Consider the following 24,709-nt stretch of genomic DNA (forward strand, 5'->3'; position numbering starts at 1 on the left):
TTCAGACTTTAAAATATATGTGAAATAGCTTATACACCCTGATTAAACTAACCATAAGTTATTTCGCCAAACAGTAATAACTAAAGTTGGGTAACAAGAAACCAGTTTTCTTGGGCTCCTATTCCCAAGGAAGTCACAGTACAAATGATCAGTTATATCTCAAGAACTATTTTAGGATGTAATTCCAAGTATGCAAGTTATGTTGCAACTGAACACTAGACTAGACATTCCAATCACCAATTATGAACACAACAGAAAGTTCCATAGATGAAATCCCATTCATGTACTCTATCATATATTTACAACCTATCATGTGTAAGATGTATGAAAAAATAAATCACTACTATGGGCATAGAGAATGATGTTTAATATGCATGTTTTAATAAGGTACTATGAATCCTTTCTATCACTATGACTTTAAAGTTATTCCCACCTACCTTTCAAAATACTAAGGACAAATCCAAAATTGTTTTCAAAAGCTATCAAAGAATTATAACTTAATATAAATATTTATAATTAGTTTCACAAAGCAACAGAAGTCAGAAAGAAAACATTTTTACATTTAAATAAAGAAAATTTTAGAGATTGATAGAATTTAGAATACTAGATGCTTTAATGTCATTAAGGGGTATAGTTGAAGATAATATATTCAATATATAGTCAGCTTCAGGGGAAACACATTTTATTCTAAGTGGCCCTACTGAACCTTAAAAGTAAATATCATCCTAAAGAAAGATGAAATGAGAGACAAGTTCAAATAGCTTAACAGGGAAATGCTAACAATGAATGAGCAAGGAAGCTGGGTAGCACTGAGAAACTGCTAGAGGTAGGGCTATTTTTGAATCCAATAATCCTCAGACCAGAATTGTGCTTCTCTGCCATTCTAAAACTATTTCTATTTCCAGGAATGACAAGTGGGAAGATCCTAATTCCCAAGCCTCCTGAGCCCTTTGTCAATACCTAAAGGACTAATTGTTCAGGGTTGCTATAAAAACCCCTATGGCAAAACTATATCATATCTCTATTCACAAACTTTATTATTAACATTTCAGAGTCAACGAGATTTCATATGGGACAGTAATTCATGCATAAATGGCAAATATGTAATTTAATAAAGTGAAAAAAGGTGACACTTACCAGTTTCTGGCTGAACTGCTTTTTCTTTCTTGGCTCCACTATTGCTCGGGTGGGATCTCTTTCGTATCATGGACATAAGAGACCTTTCAAAAAAAAAAAAAAGAAACAAAAAAAAGAAAAGAAAAGGAGCAGGAGAATTCCTCTTCATGATGACATTTTTTTCATAATTCCAAAATTAACATAATTTCTGTAATAATGTTTAGTTTCTCTTTATGAGCATAAGTCTTTTTAATACAGTTGATATTATTTCCTTATCAGAAACTATAGAATTTCTGAAGACAAAAAAATGTGGTATGTCTCTGCCTAGGAATAGATCGAACTCTAGTAGAAAGGCTGCTGAGTTTAAAGTCAGAGAACTTGGTCTGCTACTGTTGTGAGACCTTGAATAATTCACGTTACTTATCTGAGTGAGCCTCAGATTCCTCAATTGTAAAAGGAGGGAGTAGAACTAAACAATCTCTCAGGTACTGTCTGGTTTCAAATCCATGATCCTATAAAAGTACTGTAAGGATTGCTTTAGATTTTTAAAAAATAATTATCATCTATGAAATAAAAACAGTTAAGAAGCCAAATATGCCATTAGATAATAAAATAGAAGTCTTTATATCTAGAATGTTCTCAAAATTACTCTCAATTTCATAGTTAAGGTAATTCTCAAGACTATTTTTTGGTCAAGGATAACTTAAGGTAAGTAAAAATTTTAAACAGCTTAAAGAAGAAGAAAAAAAATAGTACATACAATCTAAAAAAGTTCTTATCTGTAGACAACCCTACCTGACATGGAAAATCATAACACTAAATATATAAAGGCAGAAAACAATAATGGGGAGAAAAAATAAGCCAATCCTACTACCTCCTCAAGCCTTGGAGGATTTTGGAACTTTAAAACATATGAAAGCTGTGCATCAATGGAAAGCTTACTTAGGCCAGTTAGGTATTCTCCATACAAAAAAAAAAAAAAATGTTTTCAAGTAATATACTATCTTCATAAAAGTTTTCAGAATACAATATGGCTGCTCATTATCATCTACCTTTGCACTTTCTTAAAACTCTAAGATATATAAAAGCTTTCTCATTGATTTCTTTCCTCAGATAAGCTAGAAATACATGGACTATGAACAGTTCTGATCCTATTACTAATCTGCATAGATGCTTTCACCTTTTTGGACCTGAGCCCTCTTTATAGATGATCTGGAGGGCCTCCCTGATTGATCAAATTAATGACAAACTGAGTGTAGACAGCTGACTAGAAGAACCATGCCATAGGTCAAAACTCCTGAGCATAAGAGATTGGTTAGCCTCAGTATCCTTGGTTGTTGGGAATGGCCTATGGGACCCCCATCTAGCTATAAACTAGTCTTTAAAAATGCTGTGGCCATAAGGAAATTCAAGTACTTTGCCATATTTGGTTTCAAACATACAATAATCTTTACCAACCTACTTACCGGATTGGATTAGGAGGTGGAGGGGGAAGTGGTGGAGGAGGAGGTGGTGGAGGTGGCACTGAATTTTCTGACTGGTGCACTCGTTTCTGGAGTTCATCAACTATATCGAGAACAAATATGGGCGGGGGGGGGATATTTAGTAAAAAAAAAAAAAAAAAAAAAAAAAAAGTGTCTTCAAAACAGGACTAGGACTAGAGAATTGAAAGAGTCATTAGTTTTCCCAACATCACACAGGTTGTCAGCAGCAGTCAACATTAGAAGTCACTATTTCTGACTCCAAATACTGTGTTTTTTCCTACTTTCCACACCTATGTAACTCAAATACAGGTGTCTCAAAAGCTGTTAACATTTTCTAAAATGCACTAAGATTTTTGGGATACCTTGTACCATAAATAAAGAAAAATCAGAAAATATCAACTGTATATTAGAATATTATGTTTTCTGTCACATAGTCCTCTAGCTTAGTGTTGTTCCCCCATTGATCTGTCAAAAATTGTAACCATCTGCTATAGCTGGTTGAATAGTTGGCTGAATAGATGAGTGAATAAATAGAAGAGGAAAAGTTTATGCACAAAAGAACAGATTACCTAATATAGATTTTCAAAACTTTATAGTTGCCTTGGATTCTAAAGAATAGCAAGCAATTCTTCTTATTTTCCCTGAAACTCACACCAATTTACTTTTAGGGGCAAACTAGTGAAAGCATCTTAATTTTAACCATTTTACTAATATTCCTTTTTAAATTTTTTTGGACATTTGTAATTTACAATTTCTAGATCTTTGACAAAGTATGGCACTAATCACTTCATTCAGGCAACAATTATTTGTCTAGTGTGAAAGGCTATATGCTAGAAGCTTATAATTAAGACAGAGAAGCCACATATATAAACATATAAAGTAAAATATCCCAATAATACAGATTAAGAGCTATGGAAATTCACAAAAGAAGTTACTTTCATTTGAGGCAAGTTGGGGAAATATTATGGGATATGATTTTTGAGTGAGATTTTGAAGAAAGGGTAGAATTTCAAATGGGAAGATCTTATAGGCATAAAGCCTGCCCTGAGTCTCAGAGATTTCTAGTCACTTTCATGAAAGACTCGTTGAGAAGAGCATATGTGGGATTTTTACCATCCTTTAAGAAATATGCTATAAGATCTCCATTACCACTTAAAAGAAGCAAGCCCAATAATGTACATGGAAGAGAATGGATGTAAAATATCTGTTCTTCAGATTATATATAGCATGCAGCAATCAATACAAACACCTGAGACTGGCAGAACAGATGTACAATAAGCAAGGCCCAGAATTGAATTGTCAGAAAATAGGCTGAACTACACATCAAAAGTAATGCAGCATATTTCAATAATCTTAAACTGCTCTCTGGTACATATGTATGTGTATGTATAATAAATAAACATTTATTAAACATCTATTACGTGCTAGAAACTATGATAAATGTGGGCAATATCCTTAATATATCAAGTACTTAAAAAGAAGCAAAAGAGAGCCCCTGTCTTCAAGGAGCAATCTAATGGGGGAGAAGGCAGGAAAATAAATACGTATAAATAAGTTACACACAGGATAAGAAAAAATTTTAAAAAAAGAAGGCTCTAGAATTGAGAGATTAGGAAAAACATCCTGTAAAAGAGAGGGCTTTAGACAGGACTTAAAGTAGACAGAATGAAGAATATTCAAAGAATGGGGGAGGACACCCTGTTCTTGGGGCAGCAAGGTCTGTCACTGAATCAAAGAATATTTGGCAGGGAATAAGGTATAAAAAGAATGGAAAAATTAAAAAGGTCCCAGATTATGAAGGCTTTCAAAACCAAATAGTATTTTATTAGATCCAAGAGTTCATTGATACAGACCTCGTCATCAGGGATGGTAACTATCATGGTAGTGAAGTCAGAAGTCATATACAATACAGTAACAACAGGCTCTGGCAACTAATTGGATATGGGAATGAGGGTGAGGCACTGAGGATAACACTTAAATTACTAATCTACATGACTAGGATAGAAGGACCTGTAATAGTCATATAGAAGACAGAAAAAGGAGAGGGTTTGATGAAAAAAGATAATGACATTATCATCTCAGTTTTGGACATGTTAAGTTTAAAATGTATATGGGAACATCCACTCTGAGATGTCCAAATGGCAGCCAAAGAAACTTAAAGTCAGCAGAGAAGCTGTCTAGCTTTTAGCCATTTCCAATTCTTTGTGGTCCCTTTTTGGTATTTTCCTGGCAAAGATACTAGAATGGAATGTCATTTCCTTCTCCAGTTCATATTTACAGATGAGGAAACTGAGGTAAACAGAGATAAGTGACTTAACCAGAATCACAAAGCCAGTATCTGAGATCACATTTGAACTCGGGTCTTCCTGACTCCAGGCCCAGCACTCAATCCACTGTGCCATGTAGCTGCCCTTGGCAAAAAGGTTAGTGCTGGACAGATCTGAGAATCATTTGCTCAGAAACAATTGAATCCATGCAACTTGGTGAAATCATTAAGTGAATATTATTGAGGGTTCTGAACAAAGTGTTGGAAGAGGGAATGAAATGGACAAATATTGCAATATGAAGAGAAAAAAGCAGTGTTGGATCAATTAGAGGGGGAAGAGAATAATGACTAATCAAACATTTTAGTCATGTAGACCTCAAATGGGCATAGCAATGGGAATGGAAGAAGAGGTAATAATGACAATGAAATATTTCAGTGGTACAATTGATAGGATTTAGCAACCGACAGAATGTTGAGGGCAAGGAGTCAAATATAATTTTAGCTATTACATCACACGTTGTTTCTCCAACAGGACTACAAATTCCTTGAATACTGGAGTTATATTTTCTTTTATTTATAATGCTTAGTACAGGATTGGGCATAAAGAAGCTACATAATAAATGCTTGCTGAATTGAACAAACTGAGAAGTCCTTGTCTCAGTTTTTCCCAATGACAAAAATCAACAACAAACATAATTGTCTATCATAAATAAGGAACCATACTAAGATCTAGGGGCACAGATGGGAAGACAGTAAATCCATACCTTCAAAGATCTTACAGATTAATAGGATTGATTAAAAAAACACATAAGCAATTAAAGACATAAGGTAGATAAAAGGGGAGGAAGAGTCTAAACAAAGTGCCTTAAGAAATACATGGGAGAGGTCCATTTCAGCTGGAGAATTAGGTAAGGTTTCCTGAAACAAGTCACACCTGAGCAGGACTTTAGGAGAAGAGGGCAATTAATGTCTTTCCCAAATTAGAAAATAGTTTAATGATCACACACCAAAAGCCACATGATAATGTTTAGTTTTTACAAGGGAATAAAATTATTCTATCATTCCACCATTTACTAACATTTTAACTAAACTGTCCAATTTTACAAGTTACAAATGTCTGGCCTGTTGCAGACAGGAGGCCCTGATATAGCAATTTAGGGTCCCAATGCGAATCTTGCAAACTAAGGTTACTCTTGAGAATAATCAAGATGAATGTTCCTTAGGAGAATTTTATCCATTTTGAAAACAGTACTCTGAAAATTTGTACAAGGAGTCTATACATAAGGACTCATCTCCTTTTCAGTTAGAAGTTATGATCTAACACAACCTGGACTAGACAGAGCTACGTCGGAGGAAGGCAATCTCGAAAGAGGATGCTGCTTCTCTAACAGGTCAGTGGGCTGTGGAAGACCCGCGGGCTAACGCTGGAACTCCGTGTCTTCTCGGGCTGGGACGGCAGGGTGACACAGAGCAGGGCCCCAGCGCAGCAGGGGGCAAGAAGAACGTCAAGAACGTCATCTCCTCCCTTCGGGGAAAAGGGAGGGGTCAAGGCAAGCAAAGCGCTCCGACTATTGAAAGATGATCTTTTTGTGCTTCGAGTTAGGGATCTGGCCCCTGGACTTGAGCCTGCGGACGGCCTCGCGCATGTGCTTGGGCTGCAGGGGGGGCAGCTCTCCCCACTTCTCGCACACGTCCAGGGCCTCTTCTACCACCTCCCCGACGAACACCTTGGAGATGCCGGACATGGCGATGACGACGTTCTGAGACACCGAGGTGCCGGTGATGGACTGGATGAGCCTTTTGATGGCGGCCTTGGGGAAGGCGGAGCGGCGGTACATTTCGTAACGATTCAGCTGTTCTTCGGAAAAGGAAGAGACCAGGATCTGCATCTTCTGAATTTCGTCTTCGTCCACTTTGTGCTCTTTCTCTTTCCTCTCTTTGGTTTCTATCTTCACTTTCTTGGCTGCGGGAGGGAGGACGGAGGAGTCCTCCCTGCCAGCCCCGAGGAACTCGGACGCTTCCTGGCCTCTGAGCTCAGTGTCCTCGGCCGAGGCCTCCTTGGAGTCCCCGTTCTCCTCGCAGTCAGTGTCCTCCGGGGCCCCGTCGGGCGGCTGGACGGCTCCCGGGACGGGCTCAGGAGTGGCGGCGGCGGCAACGGCAACTGCAGGCACCTCGTCCGCCGCGGAGCCCTCTCCGGGCTTCTCCGGGGACGACTCCCCGGGCTCGTCCATCGCGGCTCAGTGTGGGCGGAGAGAAGTGAGCAGCCTCTCCGCCAGTCCCGGAGAAGCCTCCGAGTCGGGCAGACCTGGAGACTTCCGGCGGTCGCACTGCGATGACGACACCCTACGGAGTGCCGAAGGAGCCAGAAAGGATTTTTAACATTAGAAAGAAATATGCTTGAGGAGCTGAGGATGAAAAATGCAGGGCGAGCAAGGGTTAGAGCAGGCAGCAACCAAGAGACAAGTACGGAGAAAACAGGGCTAGAACAGTAGTGTGCAGCTAGGCTGGAATACTTTAAGTGCAAACTAAGGGAACTTGTATCATAAACTCAAGGGAGAGCTAATGACAATTTATTTTTTTTTAAAGAATAAGATGTTTGGATCGTTCATTAGGAATATCCCTTCAAGAAACTGAAGAAAGGAGAAAATGGAAGCAGGGAAGCGAGTTAGGAGGCTGTTCTTGGAAAGAGATCCTGAATGGAGGGGGAGGGATCAAGGGGGTAACATTGAAAAAAACAAACAAAAACAAAAAAACCCCAAAAAACGGATATTGAGCAATATGGGATTGCAGTTCTAGACCTCGAGTTAGGAGACCCAAGATTAGGACGAGATCTCAGAAACTACCAGTTGTGTGGCTCTAGCACCTTCTTTTTTTGTTCAGTCGGGATACCACGACACCATTGGGAGTTTTCTTGATAAAGTTCCTGGAGTGTTCCCTATTTCCTTCTCCAGTTTATTTTACAGACGAAGAAACTGAGGCAATCGGATGAAGTGACTAATCCAGGGTCACACCACTAGCAAGTGTTTGAGTGTAAGAGTAGTCTTCCTGACTCCAAGTCCAATATTTTATTTAATGTACCAGCCAGCTGCCCTTTACCACTGACTACATATTATTGCAGCAGGATCCTAGGATTTATCCATGGGGTTTAGAAACATTGTATCAAGTATGATGCTGTGTTACAATAACCTTACATGAGATATGTGTATATTTCTATAGTCCAACATAAACATTTATGTGAAACATTGAAGCAATTATGGAGAGAATCACCTTTTAAAAAAATCAATTTCTCAAAGAAATTTACTTTGTGATGGGTGGTGACCCAAATTTTACAAGTAAATTCTATTAATCCTTTTAACATGTATCAGTTTCTTCACTCACACAGTATAGGGGTTGAACCTGGTGATTTCTAAGGTTCCTTCCAGCTCTTAGTCCTAAGGACTTGAGTTATGTTTTCACTAAGTTAAACTTTGAGGTTACATTTATGGAATACTGGAGAGGCAGTACCAGTTTTGGAGTTAGAAAGAACTAGTTAAAATTTCCACTTTTGACCTATATTACTTGTGGAATTCTGGGCAAGTCACTTAACTAATTAGAACTCCTAACAACAAACTGACATGTTAAAGGAGTTTCCTTCCTGAAAAATCAAGTCAAACACAAGCATTTTATCAAGTGTCTACTCTGTGGCAGACACTGTGCTAAATACTGGGGATAAAGAGGTAAAAAAAAAACCAACCCAGATCTTGTCCTCAAGGAGGTCATAATGTTATGGGGGAGGAGGAGAGGAAGACAATATACAACTATGTACAAACAATATATATATATATATATATATATATATATATATATATATACTGGATAAATAAATTCCTTATTAATGAAATCATAAATTTAGGCCAAAAAAAGTGGTTTACTGCATGCACCATATTGTTAAGTATGATGTTAAGAATATTACCATCCATTGTGTGTCATGAAAATGCTTAATATGCTGGTGGCCACATCTTATTCTGTTTAGGTTAAAAGAAAAAGGCAAAGCAACATATAGTAGAAAGAACAGTTCTGACAGTATTTGAAATGAAAACATAAAAAAAAAAAAACCCAAGTCTAAGGTATTTTCATTTTGTTTAACTCTGTATATCTTAGACAAGAAATACCAAAATTCATGAAAAAAAGATCAAGGATTAATGGATACATTGTTTTATCATCACCTATAATTCTGTAAAGCTAGAACATTGTTAGCTAAAGGAATTTAAATGCTAACTTTGAGTCTACAATTTTACCTGAATGCTTTAGATTTTTAGCTCTCTCCTCAGAATTCTGACACTTCAGCTCCAATTCCTTCTTATCTTCTTCCAGAAGTTCCAACTGCTGTTTGAGATTATGGATCTCCTTATGGAGTGTTTCATTATCTAGTCGCTCCTCTAATTCTTTAACCTGTAAATTTTACACATTGGTTACTGTCATCATTTGGCAGGGAAAACAGAAATGATTGTTCTTTTGATCATAACTGTGTCATAGATATCTGGGATGCTTAGAAGATGACACATTCTGGATTACAGATTATTACAGTTAAAATCAGAATTTGAGAACTGGAAGGGACCTCAGGGGACATCTAGTCCAACTATACACAGAAAGAACTCTCAATGTCACACACTTGACATGTGGTAATCTGGACTCTGTGTGAGATCCCCAAGGAGGAGCCTTTTCTCAACCACTTATGGCAGTTAAAAAGTTTTAGTTTTTCTTCTGAAGTCAAACCTCAATTAGCCTATTTGTTACTTTCCTTTTCCCCTTTGCTCCTAGTTCTGTCCCCACCCCACCCCACCCCACCCCACCCTACCCCCGGGGGGCTAAATAGAAGAAGTCTGATTTTTGATTAACAGAATTCCTTTCAAAACCTTGATGTTAGCCATCATATCTAATCTTCTCTAGGCTAAATAACTGTACTTCCTTCAACTGATTCTTTAATATCATGAACTTAGTGCCCTTCTTTGGATATTCTCCAGCAGATCAATATCCTTCTTAAATTGTGGTGCCCAGAACTAAGAGTGATACTTCACAAGAAAATTTGATAAGGGTAGATTACAATGGGATTACTATTTTCTTATTCTTGGATTCATTGCAACCCTGGACTACATTGAATTTTTTTTTTGTCTGCTACATCAATCACACTGGTAATCTGTGCTGGGTGGTTTTAGGAATATACCAAAAACCAGATCTTTTTCAGAACAACTGTGTAATTCTGTCTCCCCCATTTTATACTTGTCAATTGTACAATGAAGTTAGGTGGTTCAGCAGATGGCCTTGGAGTCAGTAAGAACTGAGGTTAAATGCTGCCTTAAACCTTATTAGCTTTGTGATCCTGATCAAGTCACTTCACTCTGATTCCCTCAGTTTACTCTTCTATAAAATGGGAATAATAACAGTACCTACCTCTCAGGGTTATTGTGAGGATCAAATGAGAGAATAATTGGAAAGCACTTAGCCCAACAAAGGGGAACACTATATACATATTAGCTATTATTACTGTTGTTTTGTATCTAAGTGAAAGACCTTACATTCTACTCTGAACTTTGATTGAATCCAATGCTCTGTATTGTCAAGATCCTTTTGAATCCTGACAACTTATTGTATTACCAATTTTTCTCAGTTTGATGGCATCTGTCAAATTGATAGGCACACCATTTATGACTTTATCTAAGTCTCTGATAAAAATGTTAAACAGCATAAGGGACAGGATAGATCCTTATGATATTTCACTAGGGACCTCCTGTCATACTGATCTAGAACCTAGAATAAGTATTTTTGTAGGTGCAATCATACGCTCAACCCTAAATCCATTTAAATTTATTTCCATCTAATCTATATCTCTCCATCTTCTCTATGAACAAAAATATGAGATAACTTTATCAAAAGCTATGATAGCATAAAGGAAACTATTTTTACAATGATTAGTTCAGAAATTCAGTTAAAAAAACCAATATTGGTCTGGGATGACTTGTTCTTAACAAAACTATACCAACTCTTTGTAATCATCACTTCCCTTTTTAGGACTTCATCAACTATAAGGAACTGATTTAAAAAAAATTCGCCAGTTACAAGTGGCATATCCTCAAACAGGTTAGACATAGATGAAAATTTACTTAAAGCAGTCAACTCCCCCAATTTGGGTTCACTTTCTAGTGAAAAATCCAGGTATTTTGTAAACTGAAGTGTGTCATTCAAACAACAAGCATTTATTAAAGTAATTCTATGCCAGGAATTGTATTGGTACTTTGGACACAGAATGGAACTTGATGCCCTCAAGGAGATTACATTTTATCATGGGAAACATTACTGATTCATATAAGTATTTCCAAAGTTAAGTACAAGGTAATTTCAGAGAGAAGCTATAATGTCCAAGGCTATGTTGTTGCATTCATGTATTAAATAGGGCTTAAACTGAACTTTGAAGGAACTGGAGATTCTAGATAGGCTTAGTGCCTTCCATTCATGGAAAATAGCCTAATCAAAGGCTTCCATCTCTAGAGATGGGAAATGGAATGTCCTATGTAATGAAGAATAAATAGGTCAATCTGACTGGAAGAAAAGACTATGAAGGGAAGTAATGTGTAATAAGCCTGGTTGGAGCCAGATTGTGAAAGAATTTAAAAAGTCAAACCCCAGAGTTAATATTTGATTCTAGAGACAGAGAACCACTGTATCTTGTTATTCAGGTCAGATTGGTTAGAGTTGTGCTTTAGGAAGTTGGGCAGCTATGTGGAAGATGGATTGTAAAGAAAAGAGATTTGAAATATGAAAATTAATTAGAAGGCTCTTCAGTATCCTAGACAAAAAGTAATAAAATTCTGGGGTGAATGACATAATATCAAAGGACCAGTATTACAGTATGAAGGATGGTATAAATTCTTCTAAAAATATGGACTAAACTACCAAAAATACTAGAGATGTGTATGAATTACCTAGGATAACGATTCTCATATATTCATATGTTATGATAGTAATTTTCATGTATGTATGTATGCTTCTACTGACAATGAGATAACTTAGACTATCTTATCCTGACAAGATGAAACTTGACTGCATTGGTTTCTCTTTGTTAAGTTAGCTCTGTCTAGATTTTGTGCCATATACATATTTTATTGCTCTCTTTTGTTTTGTTTTTCATCCTGTAGTTTTGAAGGATGGATAAGACTCTTGACAAACTTGAAAAAAATATATAACTTTTGAAGAGCACACTTTGATGACTGGTAGAGATATTGTAGTGGCTTTTGGTATGGAGAAGTCAAATGTTTTAAAGAATCATTCAAACCCACACCTAAGCAGGATTAGTTTGCACTGAACTAGAATGTAAAATATGATAAAAAATGAAAAACAGTGCCACAAACTCACAAATTTAAAATAAACAATAATCTTCAGAAAAAACCTAGAAGGCAGTTATATAGGCTTGAGAATGGAGTTAGGAAGTCCTGAGTTAAATTTAACTTCAGACACTTAACAGCTCTGTGTCTCTGGGCAAATTATGTAATGTGTGTCTGTTATATCACTTATCTCCTAGGCTTATTGTGAGGATCAAATTGGATAATGCCTGTTAAGTGCTCAGCACAATATTCAGCATATAGTAAGTGCTTAATAAATGGTTTTTTCCCTTCTCTTCCCCAGAAGGATTGCTATTGGATCCTCTACAAGGTAGTGTAGAAATTGGAGGAATAATGAAGGGAAAAACAACTAAACAGCTGCTTATCTTTGCTATGAAGAAAAAAAAAAAAAAAAAAAACATGAACAATACAATATAAAGCTGAGAGAGAATAGAATACAATAATACAAAAAATATAATACAAGAATACTACAATATAAAGCTGTGAGAAGCTTGAAAAGAGATTTAAATTTTTTTTTTTTTTTTTTTACTCATGAGACTTGTTCAATCAATACTTTATCAGAACTGTTATCAGAAGTCCTTGTAATCCTGTAAGACTATCAAGCCTAAACACTCAAAGAATGTTTGAGGAATTTTTTTAACTTCCAATGAACTTGAAAGCTTAGTTCTCACTAAAGAAATGATGAACTTTGGTAAATACAATGACATACAAGAAAGAACTTTTCCATAATTACAGAAATTATCCAATGGAGATGGACTTCTGCAATATGGATACTGCTTCATGCCACACATCATAAAAGACTCAGAAATGTATCCAGATTTGGAAATAAATTTCCTTCTCAAAGGGCCTCAGAACTTAACTGAGCAAAATCCAACTGAAAAACATATGGATTATATTAAAAGCTAAATTTGGGAAAATTGGCTATATGTCAAAATGATACTTCATATCCAATGTAATAATAAAATGTGGTTTCATGATGAAGGATTAAAGATTTCTCTTAACCTTGAAAATTTAACTACATATGTAAACCAAGTGAGTACCATAAAAGTAAACATTGTATATTAATATATTGCATATGGAGTCACTGATAAAAATGATAGGATCCAAATATAACAAAGCATTTATAGCAGCTATTTTGGGATTAACAAAGAATTAGAAAGGGAAAGCATATGTTCATGAGTATGGTTAAATAAGTTGTGGTACATGAATATGATGGAACTCTCCTGTGCTATAAAAATTATATGATAAATACAGAGAACCTTTACAAACTGGTATGAATTTATGCAACATGATGTAAATAGAACCAGGAAAACAACAGATTTAAAAGATTATTACAACATAAACTGAAATGGGAAGAATAACTACAAAATAACCAAAACTAAATAATGAAAAATTATAATGAAAAAGGAAGAGATGGAAAAAGACACATCCTTTTCCCTACTCCTTTGCAGAACATTTTCTGATGTATTGATTGATTCTGCTTAATTTTTTTTTTCTTTTTTAAACAATTCTTTGCTATATGGGATGCTCCCTGATAAGATAGAGGGGAAGAAATACAGAGAAAAACTAGGTAATGTGAGAACAAAAGATATCATTAAAGATCTATTTTAAAATATTTTAAAGATGGAAAAAATTCTAAGATTAATTGCATATCAATGAATGTAATTATTTTACTTTGTCCCAAATAATACACACACTGTTGTGCCTAAATAGATTAAGTTAGCTCTATCCTTCCAACCCAAGCCTTTATTTTGTAAAAAAAATAGTGAGCACTCACAAAAAGAAATTACAATTGCTATTAAGTACAGTAAGCATTAACAAATGGCATCTTATAAACCCTTTCTTCCATCCACTACCCCCAACTCCACCCCCCAACATTTTAAGTGCTGCCAGTATTGATGTAATTTTTCTAAAGTAGATATTTTAATTTTAAAGTTGTTGTTCCACTTTTTTTCTTTTCTCCTCTCCCCCTTCTTCTCTCTTCAGTTACTACAATGACTATCCTATTCTTGAAGCCTCTAGTTCCCTATAGGTAGGTTATATTGGTTTGAATGGCACATTGAAAGAACCACTCACCAATTCTTTAAATGTATACAATTTGGGCTAGTTGACAAAACTAGCCTTTCTATAAGCAAGCAATTAATACTCCCATGGGTCTCTTTTCCCTCCCTGTGAAAGTTAGAGAATAAAGCTTCAGTATTCCTTAAAGATAAATTTTGAGAATACTGTTTACTTTACTTCAAAACCTAAGACTCTCAATTATCCAGTTCTGTATTATCCACTCCTCTTACAACTTCTCCTTTCCTTGCTTCTTCCTATTTTTTAATCATTCATTCAAACTTTAAATACAGTGTGTCCTTTAATTCAATTTGGTAATTTTTTTTTTTTTTTGGCCAAGACTAGCTTCAAGAAGACAGAAACCAATGAATAACATGAACAGTAGAATTATATATGTGGACTTCATTCATCCATTCTGTGCTGACCCCTCAGTTAGAACAAATAATCAATAACTAGTTGTGTTTAAATTTAAAAGAAAAAAATTTAAGTCTTCTGAAAGAAAATCTAGCTTTACCTTTTGTTGATGTTGAATTCTCTCTTCTTCTAAGATCTGGGTGAGTTTTGCATTTTCCTCTAAAGCTTTCAAAAGCTGCTGGTCAGGGGCCGAGCTCTGCAGCAGAAGGTGGCTTTGTCTCTTAAGCTTGTTTTGTTCAATGAACATCTGCAAAAGTTAATAACAAAGAAATAGACAAACTGTTCCACTTAGATCTCCAAGTGCAACTTGATGAAAAGGAAAAGAAAGGCCCATTGAATTTTCATTTCCAGGGTAGGTAAAGGAATACATCTTAAAGGCTCTTTAGCTGAGCTAAGATGCTTGAAAAAAAAAAAAAAAAAAAGACAGCATTATAAGCAGCCTTATAAATACGTAACAAGAATATATACTAGACTATTAGGAGGGGACCACTATGTGTTTCCTCCTACATAGTTTACGACAGTTTGATAGCAGGAGTGAAAATGATTTTTTTCTTTTTACTTACTTATTTTTTTTTTCACCCTGTATATGTTAGTAGGACAGTGACCCCAAGTCAGATTTTTTTTCAAACTGAAATTAGGCCAAATTTTTCTTGTTCAGCATTCCAATCTTAAGATACTGTAAGTCATTTTTAAAAAGATACAGAATCCATATGTTCCATTATCATAGCAAGACATAATCTTACTTTTTTTCTAAAAAAGGCAAAATCTTCCAGTTGCACACAATCAGAATATGATCACTTATTGAGATTATTTCCTTCCTTCCTCTTTTCCCTTTCAAGGACAAAGCATGAGAATAACCTTTTAGGACCAAAATCACTGCTAGGGAATACAAACGAGCAGGTGTCATGGTACCTTGTAAATAGGAAATACCCAATAAACATTTGTTGAACTGAGTAAATAATATAGGGTGCAAGCTCCTTGAGGACAGGGATCATGTGTTCTTCCTCAAATGGTATTTGACCTCCAACGTCTGGCCCTTATTATCAAGATACATGGCAGCATTTAATGATTCTTAAATGAATCAGGGAGGGACAGGCAATAATGATTTAGCTTCGCCTGGAAAACAAAACATCTCAATTCCACCATCTGTAGGAACTAGAGGCAGGACACACATGAATGCTGCCGATCTGCTCTTTGGAAGCATGTGCTTCCACCTGTCAGTCTCTCATGGGTAGAATACACTCAACTAAGATACTTTTTTTCATGCAGAAAAATGACAGAACACTATTATTTGCACCCTGATTAATTTTCAGAGCTTGGCATTCACAAACAGCAACATCAGCTGCAGGGAAGCCTGGCATAGTCTGTCAACCAGCATTATTTTGCAAAATGTCTGCATTTAAAGCCTTAGGACACTTGGTTTCCTATAGGACTCATTGCCTGTGTTATTTATTGGCACTAAGCATATGCCATGGCAGAGCAGTAGAATAGAGTGATGGATTTCAAGTCATATCCAAGGTAGAATCCTGACTCTGCTACTTGGGCCACCTTAAATAGGCCATTTGTGTTTTTTGGACATTATTCTCCTCATCTGTGATATGAGAGATCTGGATTAAAAAGTAAAATAGGGTGTCAGGCCTGGAGTCAGCAAGACCTGAGTTCAAAATCTGCCAACTTTTTAGCTGTGCGACCCTGGCAAGTCACTTATCCCCTGTTTACCTCAATTTTTTCATCTGTAAAATAGGAATATTAATATCACTTACCTCCTAGGAATTCTGTGAGAATCAAATATGATAAAATTATGAAGCATTAAGTACAATGCTTGGCACATAGTAAGCCCTATATAAATGTTAGCTAAATATTATTATTATTAAATTATAGTGGCTTCTGGGAGCACAGAGAATCTGTCTTTATGGAATATCCCACAGTCTCAATTGTGGTATTTTATTCTCACTAGGTATACAGTAAATATTTGTTGAGTGATTAATGGAAAAGGAACCTCAAATAAGCCCAGTATTAGTAGCTTTAGGGTACTTCCTTCTCTCATTAGACTGTAAGCTCCTTGAGGGCAGGACTCTTTTGCTTCTCTCTTGTACCTCCAGTTCTTAATACAGGGCCCAACCCTTAGCAGACACTTAGTTAGGTTTACTGACTGTATATAATGGAGCACTGGGATTAAATTCAATTGCAATTCAACAAAATTCATAAAGTGGCTTCCATATACAGGTTAAGATCTAATTCCTGTTCTCACTGAGCTTATATCCTAGTTAGCACATAGAGTGCAGGATTGAAGTCAAGAAAACCCGAATTCAAATCTTATTTCAGACACTAACCATGTGACCTTAAAGCAAATCACTTAAACCTGGAGTTCCTCACTTTCTTTATCTGTAAAATGGGGATAATAATAGTACTTACCTCACAGGGTTTTTGTGGAGATCAAATGAGTTAACATACTACTATATAAGTGTAGTTGTTATAGTTGAGGAAAAGGGAAAGAATAGTATGACTACACAAATAATAACAAGAAGTAGTAACATACAGTGAAAACATTATGAAGATACAAGCAAAAAACTAAATGAGACTGCAGATAAGGGAAGGAAAGGTATGAGGGATGGGCTTCTGAAAAAGGCAGCAATGGAGAGAAGCTTAAGAGATGGAATTGAGACAATGGGATGCAGCACAAGGAGCAGCTTCAGCAAAAGTCAGAGAGGCAGAAAAGTAGGGTGAGGAGAAGGGGAATAAAAAGGGACACAGGAAGTTCACGTTGGCTAGAGCATAGCATATAGAAAAGGGAGGAATGTAAGAGGTAGAGTAAGTGGTACTAGATTATGGAAGGTATTGAATACCAGGCTAAGGAACTTTACTCAGGAGGCAAAAGGAAGTTACTAAAAAATTTTTTAGCAGAAGACTACAATCAGATCTATGAAAGGATCAGACCTAGAGATGTCTGTTGAGAAAAAAACTGAATTATGAAAGGTAGGCTTGAGGTCAAGTGAGAAAAACCACTCTCTTAAAACTCAAATGTCAAAAAGCTTAATTTGTTTCTGTCCAGATGCTTATATAATTTGTTAAATCATCTTACACCACTCCTCTTCACAATCTTTAATTCCAAATATTTCATTGAGTGCCCTCACAACATCTAACACATAGTTTTTCCTATATTAGGCTGAATTTGGACAGTATATTAATACCATGCCAGTAAAGTGGATTGCTTGCATTTGAATTGTCTTAGGAAGATTCTGAAGATCACCTGACAGGATAAGATAAAAGACCATGATAGCCTTTCTTGAACTAAACTGCTAAGTATTTAAACTCTAATGTCAGAGAGCACAACTACATTGAGTGGCTACATTGTTCAAATCCCAAATTTACACTTATGGAAAAAAAAATATTTTATGGAAAGCTCATATAGGACAAGCACTCACAAAGTAGTCAGAAATAGTGATACAAGGACACTCTCAAGGTCTTTCTTAAGAACTTTAGAAACAATTGCACAACATAGGAGATACTAGTACAGGACCACCTAGAATGTTGTCCCCTCATCAGAATGCTTCCTCAACTGTAAAATGGGGAATAATAATAACACCTACTTCTCAGATTGTTGTGAGGATCAAATGAGATAATATTTGTAAAGTACTTTGCAAACTTCAAGGTTCTGGATAAATAGTTTTCGTTATTATGATTTTCTATCTATATATCTATGCATGTTGTTTTCCCCAGATAGATTTTAAGCTTTTATGGGCAGGGACTGTTTCACTTCATAAATATTTGTCCATTATTTTATATTACATTATAGATATATATTACAAACTATATATCTATAATAAATCTATAGATAATAATATATGTCAGCACAAGGACCATACATATAACCAATAGATGATAAGACAAACAGTTGGAAAGATAAATCTATACAGAAAAAACAGTGCACAATTTTTCAAATTTTAATATAGTCCAAAAGAAACCACTGAATTACAAGTCTTGTTAAAATGCTCTGAGTTTCCTATTTTATAGTACTGGGTTATTTCTTGTTTATTTTTCCCCTTATGTCATTTTCAATCTGATTTTGTCTTTTTAAGAAGAGATAAAAATTATTCACTATCACAATAAAGTATATTTGTCCTAGATTCATTAAAATGTTGGATTTTTTAAATGTTCAGCACTAAAGCAAGTATCCCTGTAACTAGTAAAATTAAATGTCACTGTTCCTGTCATTCTGTCCCTGCTTCACTTTTCCATTTTGCTCTTTCATTGGGGTTAACATGCCAATGTTGTTATCACCATTAACTAATATTTATTACAAACTTGCTACATGGATGGAAGAGTAGCTAATTCATTTTCTTATTCTTTGTGGAGTCTTGCTTCTTCCATTTCTCCTCTCCACTACTATCATGGTCTTCAAGGTCTTTCTCATGAAACTTTGTATTCCCATATCATTTCATAAAGAATAGACAGGAAACTTGAAATGTTTCACAAAATATACTCTGGCATTTGGGTCAAAATCAGACCACCTTTTCACTTTAGCAACGTAGGTATATTCAAGCTGATATCTTCGACTCCAACTCCTCAAAACCCCATTGCTTATTTATGTCCATTATTCAAACTACTACAGCAATCCTCTCCCCCCACATACATTCACTTTAGTTCTTTCCCCCTCCACAATAATTAAATGACAATATTAATTACATTTCACTAGGATTTCTGAAAGGAATGAATCATAATGCTTTGAGATAGATCATTTTCCATTAAACCTTTCCCAAAGCACAATGGCAGGATAATGACATTTAAGCTTGGATAAGCTGTTTCACCAAACTAGAATCTGATTTTCAAATGTCATCCTTTTAATTCTGATTCTTTGATTTTCGATCACTCCTACTTTCCAATCATGGCTTTCTTTCCCTTCAATCAATCTACAAGAATTTACTAAATGCCAACCAAATGCTAAGCACTAGGGAATTAGTCATTGCTTACAATTCCTTGTAATTGTACACATTGTACACATTTGGGTCTATTAAAATAAATAGCAAATGATTGTGTGGGAAAGGTACTAGTAGTAGGGGAAAGAGCAATTCAAGAAGTGTATATGTAAAAAAGTAATATTTGCATTACATTTTGGAGAAAACTAGAGATTCTAAGAAGCAAAGATGGGGAGAGGAGAGGAACTGAACAATTTATACAGAGGTATGAAGATAGGCAAGAGTTACTATTTGAAAAACAGAAACAAGGACAGATTGGCCAGGCTAAAGAGGTCATGAATTCAATAAGCATTTATTCAGCCCCTACTGTGAGCCAAGTGCGGACTGTGCTGAATGTGAGGTATATAAAAAGACAAAAAGCAAAATAAACAAACAAAAACCTCAGTCTCTGCTCTCAAGGAACTCACAGTCTAATGGAGGAAAATAATTTATAAGAAGATAGATTAGGGTCAGTTCCTAAAAGGCTTTAAATGTCAGACAGAGGAATAATAAGAGGTAATAAGAAACCACTGAAGATGAGTAGTGGAATTGACATAAGATATGCACTTTAAGAAAGTCACTTTGCAATGTGGAGGATGGCCCAGAGAAAGAGAAGGAAAAAAGCAGAGAAACCTATTAAAAGGTTATTAAAAGGATCTAGGTCACAAGTGATGGCTGGGTGAATATAAAGAAAGAAGTGGATTCTTTTTTTTTTTTTTTAATTTCTCTGGATTTATTCTTAATGTCTGTTTTTTCATGTACACATGCAAATCCCATTTATCACCTTCCCAACAATCCCATATTCCATGGAATATTTCTAGCAAAAACGGCAAAGTCACTGTGTTAGACACTTATCACCAAGACCCAAAGAGGTAGAGTCTTGAGGAAGAAACAAAGAGATTTGCACAACTGATTAACCATGTTCAGTGAGGCAGAATGAGGAACAAGGGATGAGACTAACTGAAACCCATGTGACTGGGAGAATGGTAGTGCCCTAAACATTTATAAGGAAGTGCAGAACAAGAGTGAGTTTTACAGGAAAAGATATTTAGTTCTCTTTTTGATATGCTGAATATGAAATAACTAATATCCAATCTGAAATGTCCCAAATATACATTTTATGTTGTCACCCTGAACTTAGGAGATAAATGAATAGTTTGGACACATCTATTGAGATGTTTAGTAAGCTCTTGAAAGCTGTTAAAGTCACCAAATGAAAACAGAGAAGGAAACAAGAACCACAGACAGAATTAGGGGATATGAGAGAAAATGTGTCAAAGGACACAAAGAAGATGCTATAAAACAATAAAAGGAAAAGATAGGGAAAGTAGCGTCAGGAAGTAAGTATCCAGAAGTAGAGGGTGTTCAACAATGTCAAACATTGCTCAGAAGTAAAAAATGAAGACTAAAAAGAAGTAATTAGATTTTAGAGAAGATACTTCTTTCACCATTACCTTTTAAATAACTTCCTTACATTCCACAGCTTGATACAGAGTCAGAAGACCACATGTAAATAAACCTTATTCCAGTGACTTACACAGTTTCATTCAAATACAGCATTTATCACTTCAAAAGATTAATAGGATTAAGAGTCACAGTACTCAAACATTTTAACTGCCTCCACCTACTCTATTATCGCTTCTTTTCTTTCCTTTGCTTTCTTCTCTTCCTTCTAACCCCCTTAATAAGAAGTTCTTAGCTTGTAATCTTGAATTTTTAAAAGTGCATTTGATAACTATTTTAACAGAATTGGTTTCTTCTATAATTCTATGTCTTTTATATTGTCAAAGGGGTCCACAATACAAAAAAAAAAAAAAAAAAAGCTGCTGTAAATGTTAGATTTCTCCCCATTCAACTGACCTCTCCCTCCCTCCCTCCCTCCCTCCCTCCCTCTCTCTCTCTCTCTCTCTCTCTCTCTCTCTCTCTCTCTCTCTCTTTCTCTCTCTCTCTTTCTCTGTCTCTCTCTCTTTCTGTCTCTCTGTCTCTCTCTCTCTGTCTCTGTCTATCTGTCTCTCTCTCTCTCTCTGTCTCTCTCTGTCTCTCTCTCTCTGTCTCTCTCTCTCTCTCTCTCTCTGTCTCTCTCTCTCTCTCTCTCTCCTCTTTCTCTCTTTAAGTCAATGTGCTTCTCTAAATTTTACTGTCAATTCAGTGGATGACTCTCAAATTTAACTCTTGTCCTGGCTTCTGCTAAGCTCTAGATTTGAATTTTGAATATCTCTTGGTCATATAAATCCTCCAAGGCCAACACACCCAGAAGTCATCATATTCTTGAATTTCCTTCTGATTTCTCTCTCTTTTTTTTTTTCTATTAGGGATATTTTTACTCTTCCATGTTTCAAATTTAAATACTACTTCTCAGAGCCCTCTTTGCTAGAACAAACAGGTATGTAGTTTTATAATTTTTACCTTCAAAATTTCTACCCCATTTCCATGTTCACTACTACTTCTCTTAAATAGGTCCTCATTATCTCTCATTTAGAAAAATAAAATAATTCCTAGAAAGACCATTAGACTCTAATCTCTCACTATTTCAAGCCATCCTATACAGCAATACTATCTGAATTTTCCTAGGCACAAGAATCATCATGTCTTTTGCACTGCTTAAAAAAATCTTTGCTGATTCTTGCTTACTCCAAATATAGGATCATAGATTGAAAGTTAAAAGGATCCTTAGAATCTATTATCTACTACAACCCCTCTCATTTTATAGGTGAGGAAACTGAGACCTGAAGAGTTTAAGTGATTTGCCCAATTCATATTGCAAAGTTATCAAAATGCATTTCTGCCAGCCTCTGTCATACTTCTGCCTCACTTGTCACAGTTGCATTTGTCACAATCCCAATGGCAGTACATAAGAGCTGTATCATCGATATAATTTGTGCCACTGAGGTAGAATTCATATGGTATAGAGGGAAAAAAAGCTAGATTTGGGACGTGGGCATTAATACTACTAGTACTAGTAATAATATGATAAAATGGAAAAAGAGCTAGGTTTAGGAGTTGGTAATACTAGTAGTAATAGTAACCAATACTAGTACTAACAGTAATATGGTATAATGGGGAAAGAGATAGGTTTGGAATTAGTAGTACTAGTAGTAATGATACTACTAGTAGTATTAGTAGTAATATGATATAGTAGAAAAAGAACTAGGTTTGGGCAGTAGTAGTAGTAATAGTACTAGTAGTAATATGATAAAGTGGAAAAAGATCTAGATTTGGGAATTGGAAGAATTAGTATTAATAATACTAGTTCTAGTAATAATATGGTATAGTAAGAAAAAAGCTAGGTTTGGGAGTTGGTAGTATTAATTAATATTATTAGTACTAGTACTAGTACAAATATGGTATAGTGGGAAAAGAACTAGGTTTGGAAGTTGGGAGAGGCCTACATTTAAATATCACCTTGGCATTTACTAAATGTGTATTTAAGGACAAATTACACATTAACCCTTGTAAGCCTCAGTTTCCTCTTATGTAAAATGGAGATTAAAAAATAACTGTAGTGTTTTTTGCAGTGATTTGTCAAATAAGGAAACATATGCAAATTATCTTACAAAGCTTAAAAAAGTCACCTTTTATTAATACTCTAAATTCCCACAACTCTTTTCACTTCTCTCTCTTATGTTATTTTTACATTTGTTTTATCTCCCCCCTTAAGCTATATTCTTTCTAAAAGTAAATAGAAAGTTTTGATTTATTTTTTTATCTTTTTATTCCCCTCTGTATCTGGCACAGAACTCTAACCAGCCAATCAATAAGCATTTATTAGGCACCACCTATGTACCAGGCACTGTGACACAAAGATAAAAAGGGGATACAAAGAAAGGCAATAGGTAGCTCCTGATCACAAGGAGCCCATGGTCTAATGAAAGAGACCAACCTGCAAATAACCATTTTCAAACAAGCTACAGACAGGACAAATGGAAGATAAACAATAAAGCAAACACAAAAGGTCTGCTGAATGAATTAATGAATCAATGAAATGAACAGCATGTAGACAAGAGGAACATGATCAGGATGCTGCTTGCTATCTTATCTCTAAGGTAAGAAGAGAACCATTGCAACTGAGGAGTGACTGGGATAGTGGATACACATTATGGCAAAATTCCAAAGCCAATGGAAAAATAACCTGACATAAAGATAGCATTGTGGAGTAACTGAAAAGAAGCATGGGGACAGAAATCCTTTATCATTCTATCTCATCTACAGGAAAGCACGCCTCAAATTCCCAAGGCTCTCTCAAGCTTTCTGACAACCTAGCCATGGGTGGTCCAGCCTTCAAGTCATATTCTCTGCTGGGATGTCAGTGGGTGATGAATTTTATTCTACCTTATATGAATTTTATTCTATTTATTTATGTTTTACCCCTGATTCAGAATGTCAATCTGATCTGTCAATGGCAAAGATTTTTGTTGATTTTTGTTTTGTTTTATCTTAAAACCAGTCCCAGTTTTGTTTGCATGAGCTATACTCACCTCCTGTGCAAACGTCTCAGCTTTCTTCCGAAGATCCTTTTCCAATTCAAGGTTCACCTGCATTTCTTCATACTCTTCCACTGCTAGCATGGATACTGTTAAAAGGATAACAACAGAATCATGATTAAGAAGTTTATTACATTTGTGTTTAATGAGGTAGATAAGATGGAGCAATGGGTAGAATACTGAACCTGGAACCTGGAAAACCTGAGTTCAAACAGAGCCACTTACTTATAAGTTGAGTGACCCTGGGTGAGTCATTTATCCTTTGTTTGAGTTTCTGCATCAGTAAAATGGGGATAAAATAGGGGTAGGTAGCATCTACTTTTGGTATTGTTCCAAGGATCAAACAAGATATTGCAGTTTGAAAAACTTAAAAAGCAAAAAATATTAGCTATTATTTTGTCAAAGATGCAGATCATTTGATTAGATATAAGAAGACATGTTACATACTGATGTATCTTTGAATAAATGACTTCATTTCCCAAATCCTTGGTTTCTTATTTGAAAAATTTGAGGATTGAGTTAGATTATCTCTAAAGACCCTTCAGCTATACTATGAAAC

The 24,709-nt window shown here is 35.6% G+C and overlaps 2 protein-coding genes across 4 annotated transcripts in view; both read right to left on the reverse strand.

Moving 5' to 3' along the window:
• The window catches only part of SHTN1 (shootin 1), a 106,245-nt gene that overhangs the window by 32,268 nt on the left and 49,268 nt on the right, over positions 1-24,709 (reverse strand). For all 3 annotated transcript variants that reach the window (XM_074295703.1, XM_074295705.1, XM_074295702.1), the window contains exons 8-12: positions 24,145-24,239; positions 14,815-14,961; positions 9,144-9,297; positions 2,583-2,682; positions 1,138-1,220 (exon numbers count right to left, since the gene is read on the reverse strand). In XM_074295703.1, coding sequence (XP_074151804.1) covers positions 1,138-1,220; positions 2,583-2,682; positions 9,144-9,297; positions 14,815-14,961; positions 24,145-24,239 — 579 coding nt within the window. The remainder of the gene's footprint in view (positions 1-1,137; positions 1,221-2,582; positions 2,683-9,143; positions 9,298-14,814; positions 14,962-24,144; positions 24,240-24,709) is intronic.
• Positions 5,420-7,192, reverse strand: LOC141558456 (transcription initiation factor TFIID subunit 11-like). The gene has a single exon (XM_074295707.1). It carries the CDS (start codon positions 7,095-7,097, stop codon positions 6,435-6,437), a length of 663 nt encoding a protein of 220 aa, XP_074151808.1. The 5' UTR covers positions 7,098-7,192; the 3' UTR covers positions 5,420-6,434.

This window comes from Sminthopsis crassicaudata, chromosome 2 (assembly GCF_048593235.1).
Source record: "Sminthopsis crassicaudata isolate SCR6 chromosome 2, ASM4859323v1, whole genome shotgun sequence".
Lineage (NCBI taxonomy): Eukaryota > Metazoa > Chordata > Mammalia > Dasyuromorphia > Dasyuridae > Sminthopsis > Sminthopsis crassicaudata.

Bases quoted from the DNA above. Each gene is read 5' to 3' on its own strand.
- LOC141558456 (XM_074295707.1), bottom strand. From the start codon at position 7,097: ATGGACGAGCCCGGGGAGTCGTCCCCGGAGAAGCCCGGAGAGGGCTCC.